The sequence below is a fragment of the Scyliorhinus canicula genome, chromosome 3 (genome assembly GCF_902713615.1).
Source record: "Scyliorhinus canicula chromosome 3, sScyCan1.1, whole genome shotgun sequence".
Taxonomy (NCBI): Eukaryota; Metazoa; Chordata; class Chondrichthyes; order Carcharhiniformes; family Scyliorhinidae; genus Scyliorhinus; species Scyliorhinus canicula.
Genome location: NC_052148.1, coordinates 192299803 through 192315807, shown reverse-complemented (window position 1 = coordinate 192315807; position 16005 = coordinate 192299803). Strand labels below are relative to the sequence as shown.

Sequence of the window (16005 nt, the reverse complement as noted above, 5' to 3'; positions counted from 1 at the left end):
ACTTCCCTTATACTTAGTGATTCACTTTAGTGATTTACTTGAATTTGCAAGTTATTTCAGCTAGAAATACAATGCTACTTATGTATTTCAACTTGCAACATTTATCTTTCCGGGTGAGGAATGCCTAAAGGTACCCAACTGTGGCTTTAACATTGATTACTATGGGAAGCAATGATTCATTTTAAAAGCTGGAATTTCCAGAAATGCAACCACAACTTTTCATGAGGAGTTACTCAATACAATATTTACCACACAATGCGCTCAAGAACTGCCAAGTGATTACAAAGCTCGCAAACTTTTTAACATAATTACCTGTGAAGCTTGAAGGAGTTTGCACAGTATCTATGGGTTGTCTCTTTAGCCAAGTTGCTTGGCAAGTTAACAATTGACAAAGCCCCAAAAGGACATTTCTGAAATAGGAAATAGAAACTAAATAATTAACAAAATGTTCATATCGCATTACCTGCAACGGACTATTGGCTACACTACCAAAATTAAAGCTAGTTTGTCTATTTAATAAAATTTTGTAGAAAGTTCAAGGATAAATGCAACTATTTGCAAGAACGTCAAAAAGAAATGAACTAACTAAAATCAGAGTGCAGAAAAAAATATCTATTACTACTGTCAATTTTTTCTCTATTTTTACCCTAACTATTCAAAATATATAAATTTTGCCAGCAGGATTGGGGAAGGATGGTTTGTGAATCAGGACAAATCAGGATACGTGAACATGGGTACCTCTTGCAGATCTTTGACAACTGATTAAATTTGTAGCTCACAAAAAATGAACAAAACTCCCTCACCCACTCCGCCATGGTTTCCAGTTTATCCATCAAACATTTAAAACAACATAGTACTTTAGTGACACTGGCAGATGTTAATATTGAATATTTACATAACCAATTTAATAATACTTATCATAATTAAAGGTACAAAAATTAAACTCCAAAATAAGGTCTGGCCATTTTATGGGAAAACAACAGGACTTTTAAAACAATAACATTCAGATGATGTAAACCAGGTGCAGAATCAAAGGTCAATGCTACGTTTAAACTATACTTCAGAGGGAAGGCACCACATCACCATCATTGCCCTTCTGAAAGAAATACATAGAATGGATTACCTTAATGCAAATGCCACAACCAATACAGAGAGTTTCTGAAATCCAGGCGATCTTACTCTGAGCAGTAACTTCAATACAAAGCTTTCCTGCAAGACGACAATTTGAATGGCATCATTTAAACTTTCTGAAGTGGTATTTAACAGGAATGTTTTTTACAATTTAGTAATTTACTGAAAAATTATCACATATTTGAAGTATGGCTTTGACATAGACATAGAACATACAGTGCAGGAGGTCGCCATTTGGCCCATTGAGTCTGCACCGACCCACTTAAGCCCTCACTTCCACCCTATCCCTGTAACCCAATAACCACTCCTAACCTTTTTTGGACACATAGGGCAATTTAGCATAGCCAATCCACCTAACCTGAACATCTTTGGACTGTGGGAGGAAACTGGAGCACCCGGAGGAAACCCACGCAGACACGGGGAGAACGTACGAAATATGCAGTCAGAATCACAGTGCAGAGTGGGAAAACATGTTCAATTTGATTGGAGGAACATTGAGCGTAGTAGAGAGATGCTGTGAGGAGCTGGCCCTCCAATCACAGATTTTGTCTCTCCTCTGCTCCAGCCTCCCTCCCACTCTTGCTGTTCCTCCAAACACAGAATCTGTGATCGGAGGAGCAGGAGCAGCCGCATGGCAGAGACCAGAGAATTGACAGTCCCTTGGGGGCCATATTTGGGGTGTCAGACCTGCCAGAGCTGAAGACAAGTGCAGGGTGGATGTTTAAGCCTTCACCTCGCTGATTGCTCGCAGGTGGGTTCTGTTGGAGTGGAGGTCAGCTTCTCCATTCAATGCCTCAGTTTCGCTGGGATGTCTCTTGGAGTGTGTATCACATCTGTGTCTTTGCCTATTAACCTTTTAAGAGAATGGAATTTGGTAATCTGGCCTCAACTTGAGAAATTGAGACCGTACAGGATGAAAAAAGCCAAAGATCTTTGGGAGGCCCCCTTTGATTTCTTGAGATGGTTCTCTGGAATGATTATTGAATGGTGTATCCTTTTAAAGACATTCAAAAATAGGATGATGAAATTGATTGGTTAAAATATACAGTACAGTCCCGATAGACCTGATAAACATTCCACAAATGCAAAACAAGGATTTGTGGGAGAGGGCAGAGATGCCACCAAGCATGACAAAAGAACACTGCCTAAATAGAAAGTCTGGTTAAAAAAAACACAAGAGACTACATCCAACAGTAGGAAATTGTGGGAAGATGACTTACGAACGTGAGGTTCCAACAGAGGATTAAAGAAGGAATTCAAATATCGATGTGAGATTGCAGAAATGGTTTGTAACTTGTGAATTTACACGCGAAAGTACATAGTGCAGCTGCACTGAAGATGGGGCTTGCTCAGCTATTTGACAAACAGTGTGACATTAAATGGTTAATGCGGAACGAAGTGTAAGAAAACATACTTTCGAACTGACCGAGGCACCGACAAATCATCCACAAAAAAACTGACCTTAACACAATTAATGGAGACCACCATTGTTTCCTTGGTGGCAGGCACCGGGTCATGGGGAGGGGGGCAAAGGGCACGAGAAGGGGGCATTCTTGTTACCCAATCCATCCATGGTCTCACCCGTCCTTCATTCTGTAATCTCCTTCAACTCACTAACCCGCCATGGTATCTTCTTCCCTCTAATTCTGGCCTTTAAGCACCCACCAACGGCCCACCCCCATCGATTTAATGACACCACCATTTTGTTGGCCATTCTGTGAGCTGCCAAGGCCATAACCTCCAGAAATCTTTCCCCAAATTACCTCTCTACCTTCTTCTCTTCTTTTGAAAAATGTGTTTCAATTAAGGAGCAATTTTAGCATGGCCAATCCACCGACCCGGCCTCTCAATTCCTGTCCTTTTGATAGTTTCCACTTCCTTGTCAGTTCGTCCAGTGTCGCCAGTCTGCGCCCTATGTAGAAGTCCCCAACCGTCAGTGTGCCCCCGTCCCGCCTCCAGCTTGCGAAGGTGGTATCTAGCATGGCTGGGGGATATCTGTGATTGCCGCAGATGGGAGCCACAAGGGACATTTTGGTTATCCCGAAGTGCTGGCTCAACTGGGTCCACGTTCTCAGCATGGCCACTACCACCGGGCTCGTCGTGTACCTTGTTTTTTAAAAAATCATTTTTATTCAAATTTTCAACAAATTTTAACCAACAAAACAAAGAAAAAACAATAAATTAACAAAAATAATGAGCATGAAACCACACACCCATAGCAAACAAGTACCCCCCCCCCTAATGCTCCGCCGGGAAGTCTAGAAACTGCAGTGAGTCCACGAACATGTCCCTTAGGTGTGGGGCCAGGACTGGTGCAAAGTTTTTGTAGAAGCCTGCCGGGAACCTGTCAGGTCCCGGTGCCTTCCCTGCCTGCATGGAGCTGATGCTCTCCATGATTTCTCCCAGGTCTATTGGCGCTTCCAGCTCCCCCCCGTCTGTCTTCCCCACAACTGGTAGTTCCAGTCTGTCCACGAACTGTTTCATTCGCGCAACCCCATCGGGGGGGGGGGGGGGGGGGGGGGGGGGGCGCTCGGAAGTATACAGTCCCTGGTGGAAGGTCTCGAATGCCCGATTGACCTCCTTTGGATCTGTTACCAGTCTGCCTTTGCTATCCTTAACTTGCGCTATCTCCTTCGTGGCTGCCTGCTTTCTCAGCTGGTGAGCCAATAGGCAGCCAGCCTTGTCTCCGTGTTTGTAGAAGGTCCCCTGTGTCTGGCGGAGTTGGTACACTGCTTTCCTAGTGGATAGCAGGTTAAAGTCCATTTGCAGCTTTTTCCTCTCCGCCAGCAGCCCTACGGTCGGGGCCCCGGAGTAATTTCTATCGACTTCCAGAATGGAGTCCACTAACAGTTTGCCTGGCCACCCTCTCTCCACTTGCCTCATAGGCTATGGTCTCTCCTCTGGTCACAGCCTCCCAAAACATGGACGGTGAGACCTCCCCGTTTTGGTTGTTACTAACGTAAGCGCCTATGGCCTGCGATATGTTTTGGAAGGAAGCCTCGTCGGCCAGGAGGTCCGTGTCCAGCTTCCATGTGGGGCACTGAGCCCGGCCTGTCTCCAACCTCACATCCATTAAATGTGGAGCATGTTCAGAGATAACGATCGTGGAGTAGTCCGTTCCTGTGATCCCTGGAAGCACCGATTTCTGCACTGCAAATAAGTTGGTACAGGTGTATACCCATCTGTTCCATGAAGGCCCCTAGCTCCCGAGCCATGCCAGACTTTTCCCCCTTTCTGGGGTTTGATCGGTCAGTCAGTGGGTCCAGCACGCAGTTAAAGACACCCCCCCATAATCAGTCGGTGTGTGGCAAGGTCGGGGAATTCCGCCATGGTCTTCTTTATGAATTCCGAGTCGTCCCAGTTGGACGCATACACATTTACTAGTACGACAGGTGCCCCTTCCAGGACACCGTTGACCATGACGTACCTTCCCTCTGGGTCAGTAACTGTCTTGGTTCCCGTAAACCTCGTCCTTTTGCTAATTAATATTGCTACCCCCCCTAGCCCTTGTCCCGTAGCACGAGTGGTACATCTGTCCCACCCTGCCCTTCCTTACCAGCAGTCGGTCCTATTCCCTCAGGTGTGTCTCTTGTAGGTAGATTATGTCTGCTTTTAGGTTACTTAGGTGGGCGAACACTCTGGATCTTTTCACTGGGCCGTTGAGTCCCCTTACATTCCAGGTAACAATCCTGGTTTAAGGGGGCCTTTCAGACCCACTCCAGTCCTGTGGGATCACCTATACTTACCTGGTGGACGCGCCCCTGCACTCCGGGGTTTCCCTTTGCTAGGGGGCCGTCCAAAATGGCTAGGGTCGCCGCTCTCACCATGGGATCGTGCCCCAGCGCTCAGGGGTTTCCCTTTGCTCAGGGGACACACAATGTGGCCACCAGCTACTTGTACGCCACGCGTGTGTGCCCCTGCGCTCCGGGTTCTCCCTCCGCCCTGATGCCCTCTCGAGTGGCTGTTTGCGGCACCCTCTTGGTTCCTCACCCTGCTCCATGCCCGCTGAGGCCTATGTCTGTACTGCTTCACTATCTCACCCTTCTCTTTTTTCTGCGTTCTCCCCCAGACACCTTCCCCCCAGCCCCGTCACTTTTCCCCCACTGAGCTCACCCCCCCCCCCCCCCCCACTTCTGCCCCCTCCCCTCCTTGTGCCAGGCGCTCCCGCTTCCCCGAGAGGCGCGCCGTGGCCCTCCTGTCTTCCTGCCCTCCCGTGCTGGCCCTCCTCGATAGTACGGTGGCCTTCCTCCCAGTATTCGCCCAGTTCTGGCCCTGTTTAACCTTTCTCCTACTGGCCCTTGTCTCACCCTCCTCTCTGCTTTTCTCACCCTCATTTCCCTCGCTCCACTCCCCCCCCCCCCCCCCCATAGCATCGAGAGAGGAGACAAGCTCTGAAACGAGACAGCACAGTCCCGCGCAAGGCATAAAACACATGTGCACAATTAAGGAGTCCATTGTCCTTATTTGCGGTGTGTCCTCCGCACTTTGTTCTGGTTTTTCCCTTCCTTCTCTGTCCCCATGTCTTTCATTGTGATTGCGCGTGCTCCTCCCTCAGCTTGTTCGCTCAAACAAACTCATCAGCCGCCGCTGGGGTACAGCTCTTTCCCCTCAAATGTTACCCAGAGTGAAATGAAATGAAATGAAATGAAATGAAAATCGCTTATTGTCACGAGTAGGCTTTAACGAAGTTACTGTGAAAAGCCCCTAGTCGCCACATTCCGGCGCTTGGCCGGGAATAACATCACAAATTATACCGTGCTTTTGTGCAGTGCTGATCTCGCCTTGTTGAATGCAGCCCTTTTTTTGGCCAGGTCAGCCCCAATGTCCTGCTACACCCTTATAGTCTTCCCTTCCCATGTGCTCTGTTTCACCTTTAGGATTCTCTCCCGGTCTCGGAACCAGTGCAGCTTCACGATAATTGCTCTGAGCTGGTCCCATCTTTGGGCTTGGGTCGGAGCGACCTGTGCGCCCTGACTATTTCTGTGGGTTTGAGAATATTTCCTTTCCCACTAGCTTGCCCATCAGTTGGATATGTAGCCTGTTGGGTTTCTATCCCCTCTGGCAGACACACTATTTTAATGTTCTGCCGTCTGGACCAATTTTCCCGCTCCTCCACTTTCCCTCTTACGCTCCCATGGGCCGTTACTAACCTTTTGACCTCGGCTTCAAGGGTTATCACCCTGTCGCTCTGGTCCGAGACGGACCTCTCCAACTCTAGCATTGTTTTTTTCTGCGCCTTCACTTCCCTTTCCAGGCCTTTGATGGTCTGCTGCATTTTGTGCGTCGTCTCCTTCATCATTGCTTGGAGCTCCGACCAGGGCGTCTCCTTTATGCTGGTCACTGTGTCCTACTCATGCTCCGATGCTTGGTCCGCCATCATTTTCCCTTTCAGGCTCGCCTGTACCTCCGTCTCATCTTGTGGGGCCGACTGCCTGCGCATCCACCGCTCATGCACCTTTCCCTCACTGCAGCTGTGGCTTGCGTCTCGCTGTCCCTTCGCCTTGGTGTTTTTCCTTTCCTCCAGCCATCTGTCGGTCTCTCTTTCTTTCCCCGCTGCTGTTCCTTACCCTGAGGTTGCTCTCCCTTCCCCCGTTCCTCTTCTCTCGCTGGCAGTATCTAACTTTCTGACAAAACCTTTGGTCATCTGCCGAAATATTGCCTTATGTGGTGGTTCTGTATCAATTTTTGTTTTATAATATTCTTGTCAGGAACATTGGGATGTTTCTTCACATAGAAGGTGCAATATAAATACAAATTGTCCTTGTTCGAGGTAAAATGTGTTTATACCGCATTGATCTGTGCTGCTTTTAGTGCTCACCAACAATTCTTTAAAAATTGCATGGAGATGTTCCTTAACACATTATGAACGCACTGAACAAAATTTTCAAGGGATAGAATACTAAGCAACAAATTGATCTGTTACCATATAGCCAGGTGTACGGTGCCAATAAATTACAGAGAATTATTACACATAGCTTACATTTTGCACAATTTATTTTTCTTATAATTAATGTACAACAATGCAATAAAAAAGAACTTACCCATTCGAACCACTGGACAGCTTTTCTTGCATTCTTGACGGCATTTCTTGGGCTTGCACTTGTCATGGCTGACGATGGCAATTCTGGTTAGCTTATCTGCCATATTGCCTCAAAGAGTTTATATCTTGGCAAAGAATACTTCATATCATGCCAGACAGAACATACGGTCTGAAAGAAAATTGTTAATCAGAACCAGTTTCAAGGCAAGATTATACTGGTGTGCATTGTTAATAACTAAACACCAACATTTAGCGGTCATAATGAGATTTGCATCTGCGGCGAGAATCCGAAAAAGCGCAACTATTGCCTTTAGCCCCCACCACAAACCTTTCTTCCTGAATCCCCTTTCCATACCTGGAGGGCCAAAGGGCCTGTACAGCACTGTAATGTTCTGAACATGTTGTTAAAAATTTCAAAAAACCAGCAAGAGACATTTTCTGGTTCAACAAAAGCTAGCTGGACATGCTAATTTGAGCTTTTTAAAAAATTGGTTCCATATTTAATGCATGCCAGCAGGATTAATTTACAACTTTGTGATAATCTAGGTCTGTGCATACATTTTGAAATTGCATTATTTTGTAGTGCAATCTGTCCAGCCCATATGTTTGTCAATTACAAACACTTAAATTTAACAGCGAATTTGGTAAAGTGTCAGGCTTGTCGAGTTGAGGATTGAGACCAGCCATGATCTCACTGAATGGCCGAGCAGACTCGATGGGCCGAGGAGCCGACTTCTGCTTCTACGTCATATAGTCTCAGACTGAAAACTGGTGTGTAACTCTCCAGTAGCACAGACCAGTTATCTCTCCAAATATTGAGCTTCAGTTAAAAGAAAAATGAGTGGATACCACTCTGGCGAGACAGGCCCTAAGCTTTAAAGGGTGCTCCAATTAGCACGACTGCCTAATGCTCCCCAGCCCTCATCACAGAGGTATTGGGGGCTCTCCCCCAACAATCCTCACTTGCATTCAATCCCTGAACCCCGTCAATCCTTGCCAGCATATACTAAGCCCAGCTCCCTGCCCCCACAACACTGCCGAAGTACAGCTGGCACTGCCCCCCCCCCCCCCCCCCCCCCCGGTGTCCGCGCTCTACCTGCTACCATGCATCACTGCACCAGCTCCCCATGGGGCCCATGTAGGCACTGCCCCCTGGCACAGGTTGTCATGCAGTGCCATCTTGTGCAAGGGGGCAGTGCCAGAGTACTGCTCAGGCATGTCCCCTTCTCTGGGGCTATACTGTTTTTTATGATTTTGAAATCGAAAACACAATTTCTAAACTTCAGGATGACACTAGACTGGAAGGAATAAACAATACTGAGGAAGACTGGAACAAATTTACAAGAGGACATAATAAATTTGCAAATAATTAGCAAATGCAGTTCAACATGGATAATTGTGGTATTACATTTCAGTGGGAAGAATAGAAAGAACATTCATTATTTAAATGTTACAAATAGGATATAACGGCACTGGAGAGAGTGCAGAGCAGATATACCAGAATTATACTAGAAATGAGTCTGTATACATGTCAGGAAAGGATTGAGAGGATGGGGACTCTCCTTTCGTTAACAAAGGAGGATGTGGGATGACCTAATTGAGGTCTTTAAAGTGATCAAAGGTTTTGATAGAGTGGTACAAAAAATGTTCCCTCTTGTGGGGAAGAGCATAACTATCGCTAGAAGATAGTCACCAATTCAAATGGGAATTCAGAAGAAATTTCTACACCTAACGAGTGGTAACAACATGGAACTTGCAACCACAGGGAGTGTTTAAGCGAATCGTACCAATAAATTTAAGAAAATAGACAAGCATCGGAGAGAGAAGGGAATAGGGGGTCCCGATGATAGACATATAGGATAAATGCTGTGCGGAGGCTTGAGTGAAGCGCACGTCTGGACTTGTTGAGCCAAATGGTCTGTTTCCATGTCGTATAGTCTGTATAATCCAAAGTATAAAGTCTGTCAACAGAAGGCAGCAAGTATATCCAGATATATAGAAGTTATATTTAAAAATAAATTTGGAGTACCCAATTCGTTTTTCCAATTAAGGGGCAATTTAGCATGGCCAATTCACCTACCCTGCATATCATGTTTTTGGGTTGTGGGGGTGAGACCCATGCAGACATGGGGAGAATGTGCAAACTCCACACAGACAGTGACCTGGGGCCAGGATCAAACCCAGGTCCTCGGCGTCGTGAGACACTGCACCACCATGCAGCCCTTATATTAAAATTAATAATGGAGCATGTTGGAAATATTCTTCTGTTAGAGGCACCACAGCAATTTTTTCCAATTGAAATTTCCCTAGCACAATTTGATGTAATTTGCACTTTCATAAGTTAGATCTGTTGATTTTTTTTGTATAATACGTTGGTTAGGTTATTGAATATAAATAATGTATAAAGAATTTATTTTTAAAAATAACTTCTATGTATCTTGCTTGCTGCCTTCTGTTGACAGACTTTATACTTTGGATTACACAGACTATACGGCACGGAAACAGACCATTCAGCCCAACAAGTCCAGACGGGCGCTTCACTCAAGCCTCCGTGCAACTTTTATCCTGTATATCTATCATCGGAACCCTCGATTCCCTTCTCCCTCATATGCTTGTCTATTTTCTCAAATTTATTGTGCGCAGTTCTGGTCACCTCATTATAGGAAGGATGTGGAAGCATTGGAAAGGGTGCAAAGGAGATTTACCAGGATGCTGCCTGGATTGGTGGGTGGGTCTTGAGGAAAGGTTGAGGGAGCTAGGGCTTTTCTCATTGGAGCAGAGGATGAGAGGTGACTTAATTGCGGTGTACAAGATGATGAGAGGGATAGATAGAATGGACGTTCAGCGACTTTTTCCTGGGGTGGATGTAGCTGTTACAAGGGGGCATAATTATAAGGTTCATGGTGGAAGATATAGGAGGGATGTCAGAGGTACGTTCTTTACTCAGAGTGTGGTTGGGGTGTGGAACGCACTCCAGCTATGGTAGTGGAGTTGGACACTTTAGGAATTTTCAAGCAGTTATTGGAGAGGCATATGGAGTGCACTAGAATGATTGGGAGTAGGTTGATTTGATCTTAGTTTCAGACTAGTTCGGCACAACATCGTGGGCCGAAGGGCCTGTACTGTGCTGTATAGTTCTATGTTCTAAATACTACTTTTAAAAACAAGGCAGCAAGTAACAAGGGTATGATAGCATAGTGGTAATGCGACTGGGCTAATAATTCAGAAGCCCAAACGAATGCTCCAGGTTCATCCCATTACGGAGGCTGGCAGAATATAAATTCAATTAATTCATAAATAGGAATAAAAAGTAATAAATCCACACAATCATAAAACTACCAAACTGGCTTAAAACCAATCCGGTTGACCAATGCCCTTCAAGGAAGGAAATTCGCCATCCTTACCTGGTCTGGCTTACATGGCACACCCATAGTGTTGGGTCTTAACTGCCCTCTGAAATGGCCCACCAAGCCATTCAATTTTGTCAAACCATGAAAGAACAGATGAATAAAGATAAAGCAGGGCGGACCACCCAGCATTGACCTGGGCAACAGAAACAACAAAGGCACATCCTATCCATCTGACCCAGCACAGCCCTTCTCATTGATAAATGGCACCAGTGCCAAAACTGGCAAAGGTTTATTCAAGATTATTCAAGCAACAGTCTGATGGGCATACTCAAAGATCACACATTACAGCCAATGTCCCAGAAACTTCCATCACCATGTCTTGGTCTGTCCTCTTCCACCAGCAGACAGACTTACCAGAAGTGATGGCCCTGAGAGAGCTTACTTGGCCGCCCTTTGCCAATTTAGCTCTCACAGATGCATTTGTCCATGGCAGCATTGTTAGGAGTGACCACAACACAGTCCTTGCCGAGACGGAGTCTGGTATTCACATAAAGGATAGTCTACTGTGTTGGGCAACACTATGATTATGCTAAAGAGAATGGATTCAGAACAGATTTAACAGCTCAAAACTGGACATCCATCAACAGAATTGTGTTTAACCACAATCTGTAACCTCATGGCCAACATTCCACCATTAAGTAAAGGGGTCAATCCTGCTTCACTGAGCAGTACAGGGGAGCATGCCAAAAGGCATACACAAAAATGAGGTGCCAACCTGGTGAAGCTACATAGGACCACATTCATTAAGTAGCATGCAACAGACAGAGCTAAGCAATCCCACAACTAACAGGTCAGGTCAAAGCTTTGCAGTCCTGCCACATCCAGTCAACAAATCAGAACAGGAGGCTCCACAAATATCCCAATCCTCAACGATGGGGAAGCTCAACACATGCAAAAGACAAGGCTGAAGCATTTGCAACCACCTTCAGCCAGGTGGGCTGACTGGGTGATCGATCTTGGCCTTTTCCTGAAATTACAGGTGGCAGACTTCAGTAATTTACTAGAACAAAGAAAATTACAGCACGGGAACAGGCCCTTCGGCCCTCCCAGCCTGTGCCGATCTAGATCCTTTATCTAAACCTGTTGCCTATTTACCAAGGTCTACTTCTCTCTGTTCCCCACCCGTTCATATATCTGTCCAGATGCATCTCAAATGATGCTATCGTACCCATCTCTACCACCTCCGCTGGCAAATCATTCCAGGCACCCACCACCCTCTGCGTAAAAAACTTTCCACGCACATCTCCCTTAAACTTTCCCCCTCTCACCTTGAAATCGTGACCCCTTGTAATTGACACCCCCACTCTTGGAAAAAGCTTGTTGCTTCATAGCTAGCACCTTCCATACCAGGTAACATCCTGGTGAACCTCCTCTGCACCCTCTCCAAAGCATCCACATCCTTCTGGTAATGTGGCGACCAGAACTGCACGCCGTATTCCAAATGTGGCCTAACCAAAGTCCGATACAACTGTAACATGACCTGCTGACTCTTCTACTCAATACCCCGTCTGATGAAGGCAAGTATGCTGTATGCCATCTTGACCACTCTATCAACCTGCGTTGCCACCTTCAGGGTACAATGGTCCTGAACTCCCAGATCTCTCTGGACATGAATTTTCCCCAGGACTCTTCCATTGACCATATAGTCTGCTCTTGAGTTAGATCTTCCAAAATGCATCACCTCGCATTTGCCTGGATTGAACTCCATCTGCCATTTCTCTGCCCAACTCTCCAATCTATCTATATTTTGCTGTATTCTCTGACAGTCCTCCTCGCTATCTGCAACTCCACCAATCTTAGTATCATCTGCAAACTTGCTCATCAGACCACCTATACCTTCGTCCAGATCATTTATGTATATCACAAACAACAGTGGTCCGAGCACGGATCCCTGTGGAACACCACTAATCACCCTTCTCCATTTTGAGACACTCTCTTCCACCACTACTCTCTGTTTCCTGTTGCCCAGCCAGTTCCTTATCCATCTAGCTAGTACACCCTGAACGCCATACGACTTCACTTTTTCCATCAACCTGCCATGGGAAACTTTATCAAATGCTTTACTGAAGTCCATGTATATGATATCTACAGCCCTTCCCTCATCACTGATAAGTCTATTTGCTTCCAAATGTGAATAGATCCTATCCCTCAGTATCTTCTCCAACAGTTTGCCTGCCACTGACGTCAAGCTCACAGGTCTATAATTCCCTGAATTACCCTTGCTACCCTTCTTAAACAAAGGGACAACATTAGCAATTCTCCAGTCCTCCGGGACCTCACCCGTGCTCAAGGATGCTGCAAAGATATCTGTTAAGGCCCCAGCTATTTCGTCCCTCGCTTCCCTCAGTAACCTGGGATAGATCCCATCCGGTCCTGGGGACTTGTCCACCTTAATGCCTTTTAGAATACCCAAAACCTCCCCCTTCCTTATGCCGACATGACCTAGAGTATTTAAACATCCATTCCTAGCCTCAACATCCATCATGTCCCTCTCCTTGGTGAATACCGATGCAAAGTACTCATTAAGAAGCTCACTCATTTCCTCCTGACTCCACGCATAAATTCCCTCTTTTGTCTTTGAGTGGGCCAATCCTTTCTGTAGTTACCCTCTTGCTCCTCATATACGAATAAAAGGCTTTGGGATTTTCCTTAACCCTGTTAGCCAAAGATATTTCATGACCCCTTTTAGCCCTCTTTATTGCACGTTTGAGATTTGTCCTACTTTCCCGATATTCCTCCAAAGCTTCATCAGTTTTGAGTCGCCTCGATCTTACATATGCTTCCTTTTTCATCTTAGCTAGTCTCACAATTCCACCCGTCATCCATGGTTCCTTAATCTTGCCATTTCTATCTCTCATTTTCACAGGAACATGTCTATCCTGCACTCTAATCAACCTTTCCTTAAAAGACTCCCACATTTCAAATGTGGATTTACCTTTAAACAGCTGCTCCCAGTCCACATTCCCGAGCTCCTGCCGAATTTTGTTATAGTTGGCCTTTCCCCAATTTAGCACTCTTCCTTTAGGACCACTCTCGTCTTTGTCCATGAGTATTCTAAAACTTAGAATTGTGATCGCTATTCCCAAAGTAATCGCCGACTGGAAAGTCAACCACCTGGCCGGGATCATTCCCCAATACCAGGTCCAGTATGACCCCTTCCCGAGTTGGACTATTTACATACTGCTCTAAAAAAACTCTCCTGGATGCTCCTTACAAATTCTGCTCCATCTACGCCTCCAACACTACATGAGTCCCATTCAATGTTGGGGAAGTTAAAATCTCCCATCACAACCACCCTATTGCTCCTACATTGTTCTATAATCTGCGTATCAAGAAATGGCTGAAGACACTAAATAGGGCAAAGGGTATTGGCTCCGACAACATCCCAGTTGTCGTACTGAAGACTTGACTCCAGAACCAGCTGCACCCGTAGCCATGCTGTTCAAATACAGCAAAAACACTGGTTTTAAAACACTGATATCTATCCGACAGTTATTTCCTGTCCACAAAAAGTACAACAAATCCAATTCAATCCACTGCTCATCAATCTAATCTCTATCCTTAGATAAGTAATCATGATGTGGAGATGCTGGCGTTGGACTGGGGTGAGAACAGTAAGAAGTCTTACAACACCAGGTTAAAGTCCAACAGGTTTGTTTCAAATTAGATAAGTAATGGAAGGGGGTCATAAATAGTATTTACAAGTGATATTTACGCTGCACTAATCTGTTCACTGATGCTTCATTTGGGTTCCAGCAGGGCTATTCAGCAGACCTCATTACAGCCTTGGTCCAATCAAAAGAGCTGAATTCAAAAGGTACGTGGTGGGGGTGACTGCCCCTGACATGAAGGCAGCTTTAGACATTTCATCAAGGAACCCAAGCAAAATTGAAGTTAATCGGTATCACTGCTTTCCTTCAAACAAAATTATTTCAACGAATTTCAACAAAAGTCACAATTCAACATGGTACGAGTAAGCAATTTCGTGCATTTAAATATTTGCATCTTTTATACTGTATTTTAGTACCAGAAATAAGAACATAAACGTTGCAGTTTCGTGGATTTATTAGAAGTAAAAAACGAGCTGTCAGCAAGCTTGAAAGACATTGATCAGAAGTATTAGTATTTTGGGACATGTTAACAAGTGAAAAGCTAAATGACGAAGCCACTAGCCCCTCCATCGACTAAAAGGTTAGGATTCGGTTTACCCCATTCAAAACTTCCATATTATATGCACATTTCAAAAATGAACACGGAGAGTAATCACTTCCAACATTAAAACAGGGGAATATGATTCAAAAAGTTACACTTATGCAGATTTTAAATTGCGGGGCTGAAAACTAGCTGTTGTAACAGAGGTGTCAACTGCTGCCCAGGAGGTGTCATAACATTAAGATCTCAGATTTGCTCGGAAATACAGCTTCGCGTCCGGAACAGAAGTTATGCTCATTGTCCCAGCTGGACTCCGCTGCGGCCTATCTGAGGAAATGGGCCCGAAGCCTGTCTAATGTCCACGTTCCTGCCTTTCTCTCTCTCAAACTCATACCCACCTCCCAGTCTCACATGGAATTCCTCCCAGCAACTGAACAGCCGCGTCTAAACGCTTCATTACCTGGCATCTCGGTGTGAATAAGGGTGGTGGGCTGAGCCGGCTGTCGGCCGGTGTAAGGTGCAACCTGCTCCTTGGGGTTAAATGCGGCGGGGTTTGTGTCCGGGATCGTGTGTCCCAGTCAGAGCCGGCCAAGATGGCGCGCGCACGCACGCAACCAGGCGTAATGACGCGCTACCTACACGCCGCCCAGCGTCGTACGTCACCGGGTCGGCCATTGGTGCCGAACCCGGCGCGGGGGCAGGAGGTGAGTGGGTGGATACCGGGGGTGGAGGGGCAACAGAGTGGTGGATACCGGGGGGGGGCAACAGAGTGGTGGATACCGGGGGGGGGGGGGACAGAGTGATGGATACGGGGGGGGACAGAGTGATGGATAGGGGGGGGGACAGAGTGATGGATAGGGGGGGGGACAGAGTGATGGATAGGGGGGGGACAGAGTGATGGATAGGGGGGGGACAGAGTGATGGATAGGGGGGGGACAGAGTGATGGATAGGGGGGGGGACAGAGTGATGGATAGGGGGGGGGACAGAGTGATGGATAGGGGGGGGACAGAGTGATGGATAGGGGGGGGACAGAGTGATGGATAGGGGGGGGACAGAGTGATGGATAGGGGGGGGACAGAGTGATGGATAGGGGGGGGGACAGAGTGATGGATAGGGGGGGACAGAGTGATGGATAGGGGGGGGGACAGAGTGATGGATAGGGGGGGGACAGAGTGATGGATAGGGGGGGGACAGAGTGATGGATAGGGGGGGGACAGAGTGATGGATAGGGGGGGGACAGAGTGATGGATAGGGGGGGGACAGAGTGATGG

The 16005-nt window shown here is 46.4% G+C and overlaps 2 protein-coding genes across 2 annotated transcripts in view; one reads left to right on the top strand and one right to left on the bottom strand.

Annotated features, from left to right (window-relative positions):
* The window catches only part of abce1 (ATP-binding cassette, sub-family E (OABP), member 1), a 104800-nt gene extending 89427 nt beyond the window's left edge, over positions 1–15373 (bottom strand). The window contains 4 exon segments of the mRNA XM_038791925.1: positions 313–410; positions 1124–1209; positions 7173–7340; positions 15194–15373. Of these exon segments, the coding sequence (XP_038647853.1) occupies positions 313–410; positions 1124–1209; positions 7173–7275 (287 nt within the window). The 5' untranslated portion in view covers positions 7276–7340; positions 15194–15373.
* Positions 15369–16005, top strand: part of anapc10 (anaphase promoting complex subunit 10) — a 47745-nt gene continuing 47108 nt past the window's right edge. Inside the window, exon 1 of the mRNA XM_038791923.1 lies at positions 15369–15437. The gene's annotated coding sequence lies outside the window, so the exon portion shown is untranslated. The remainder of the gene's footprint in view (positions 15438–16005) is intronic.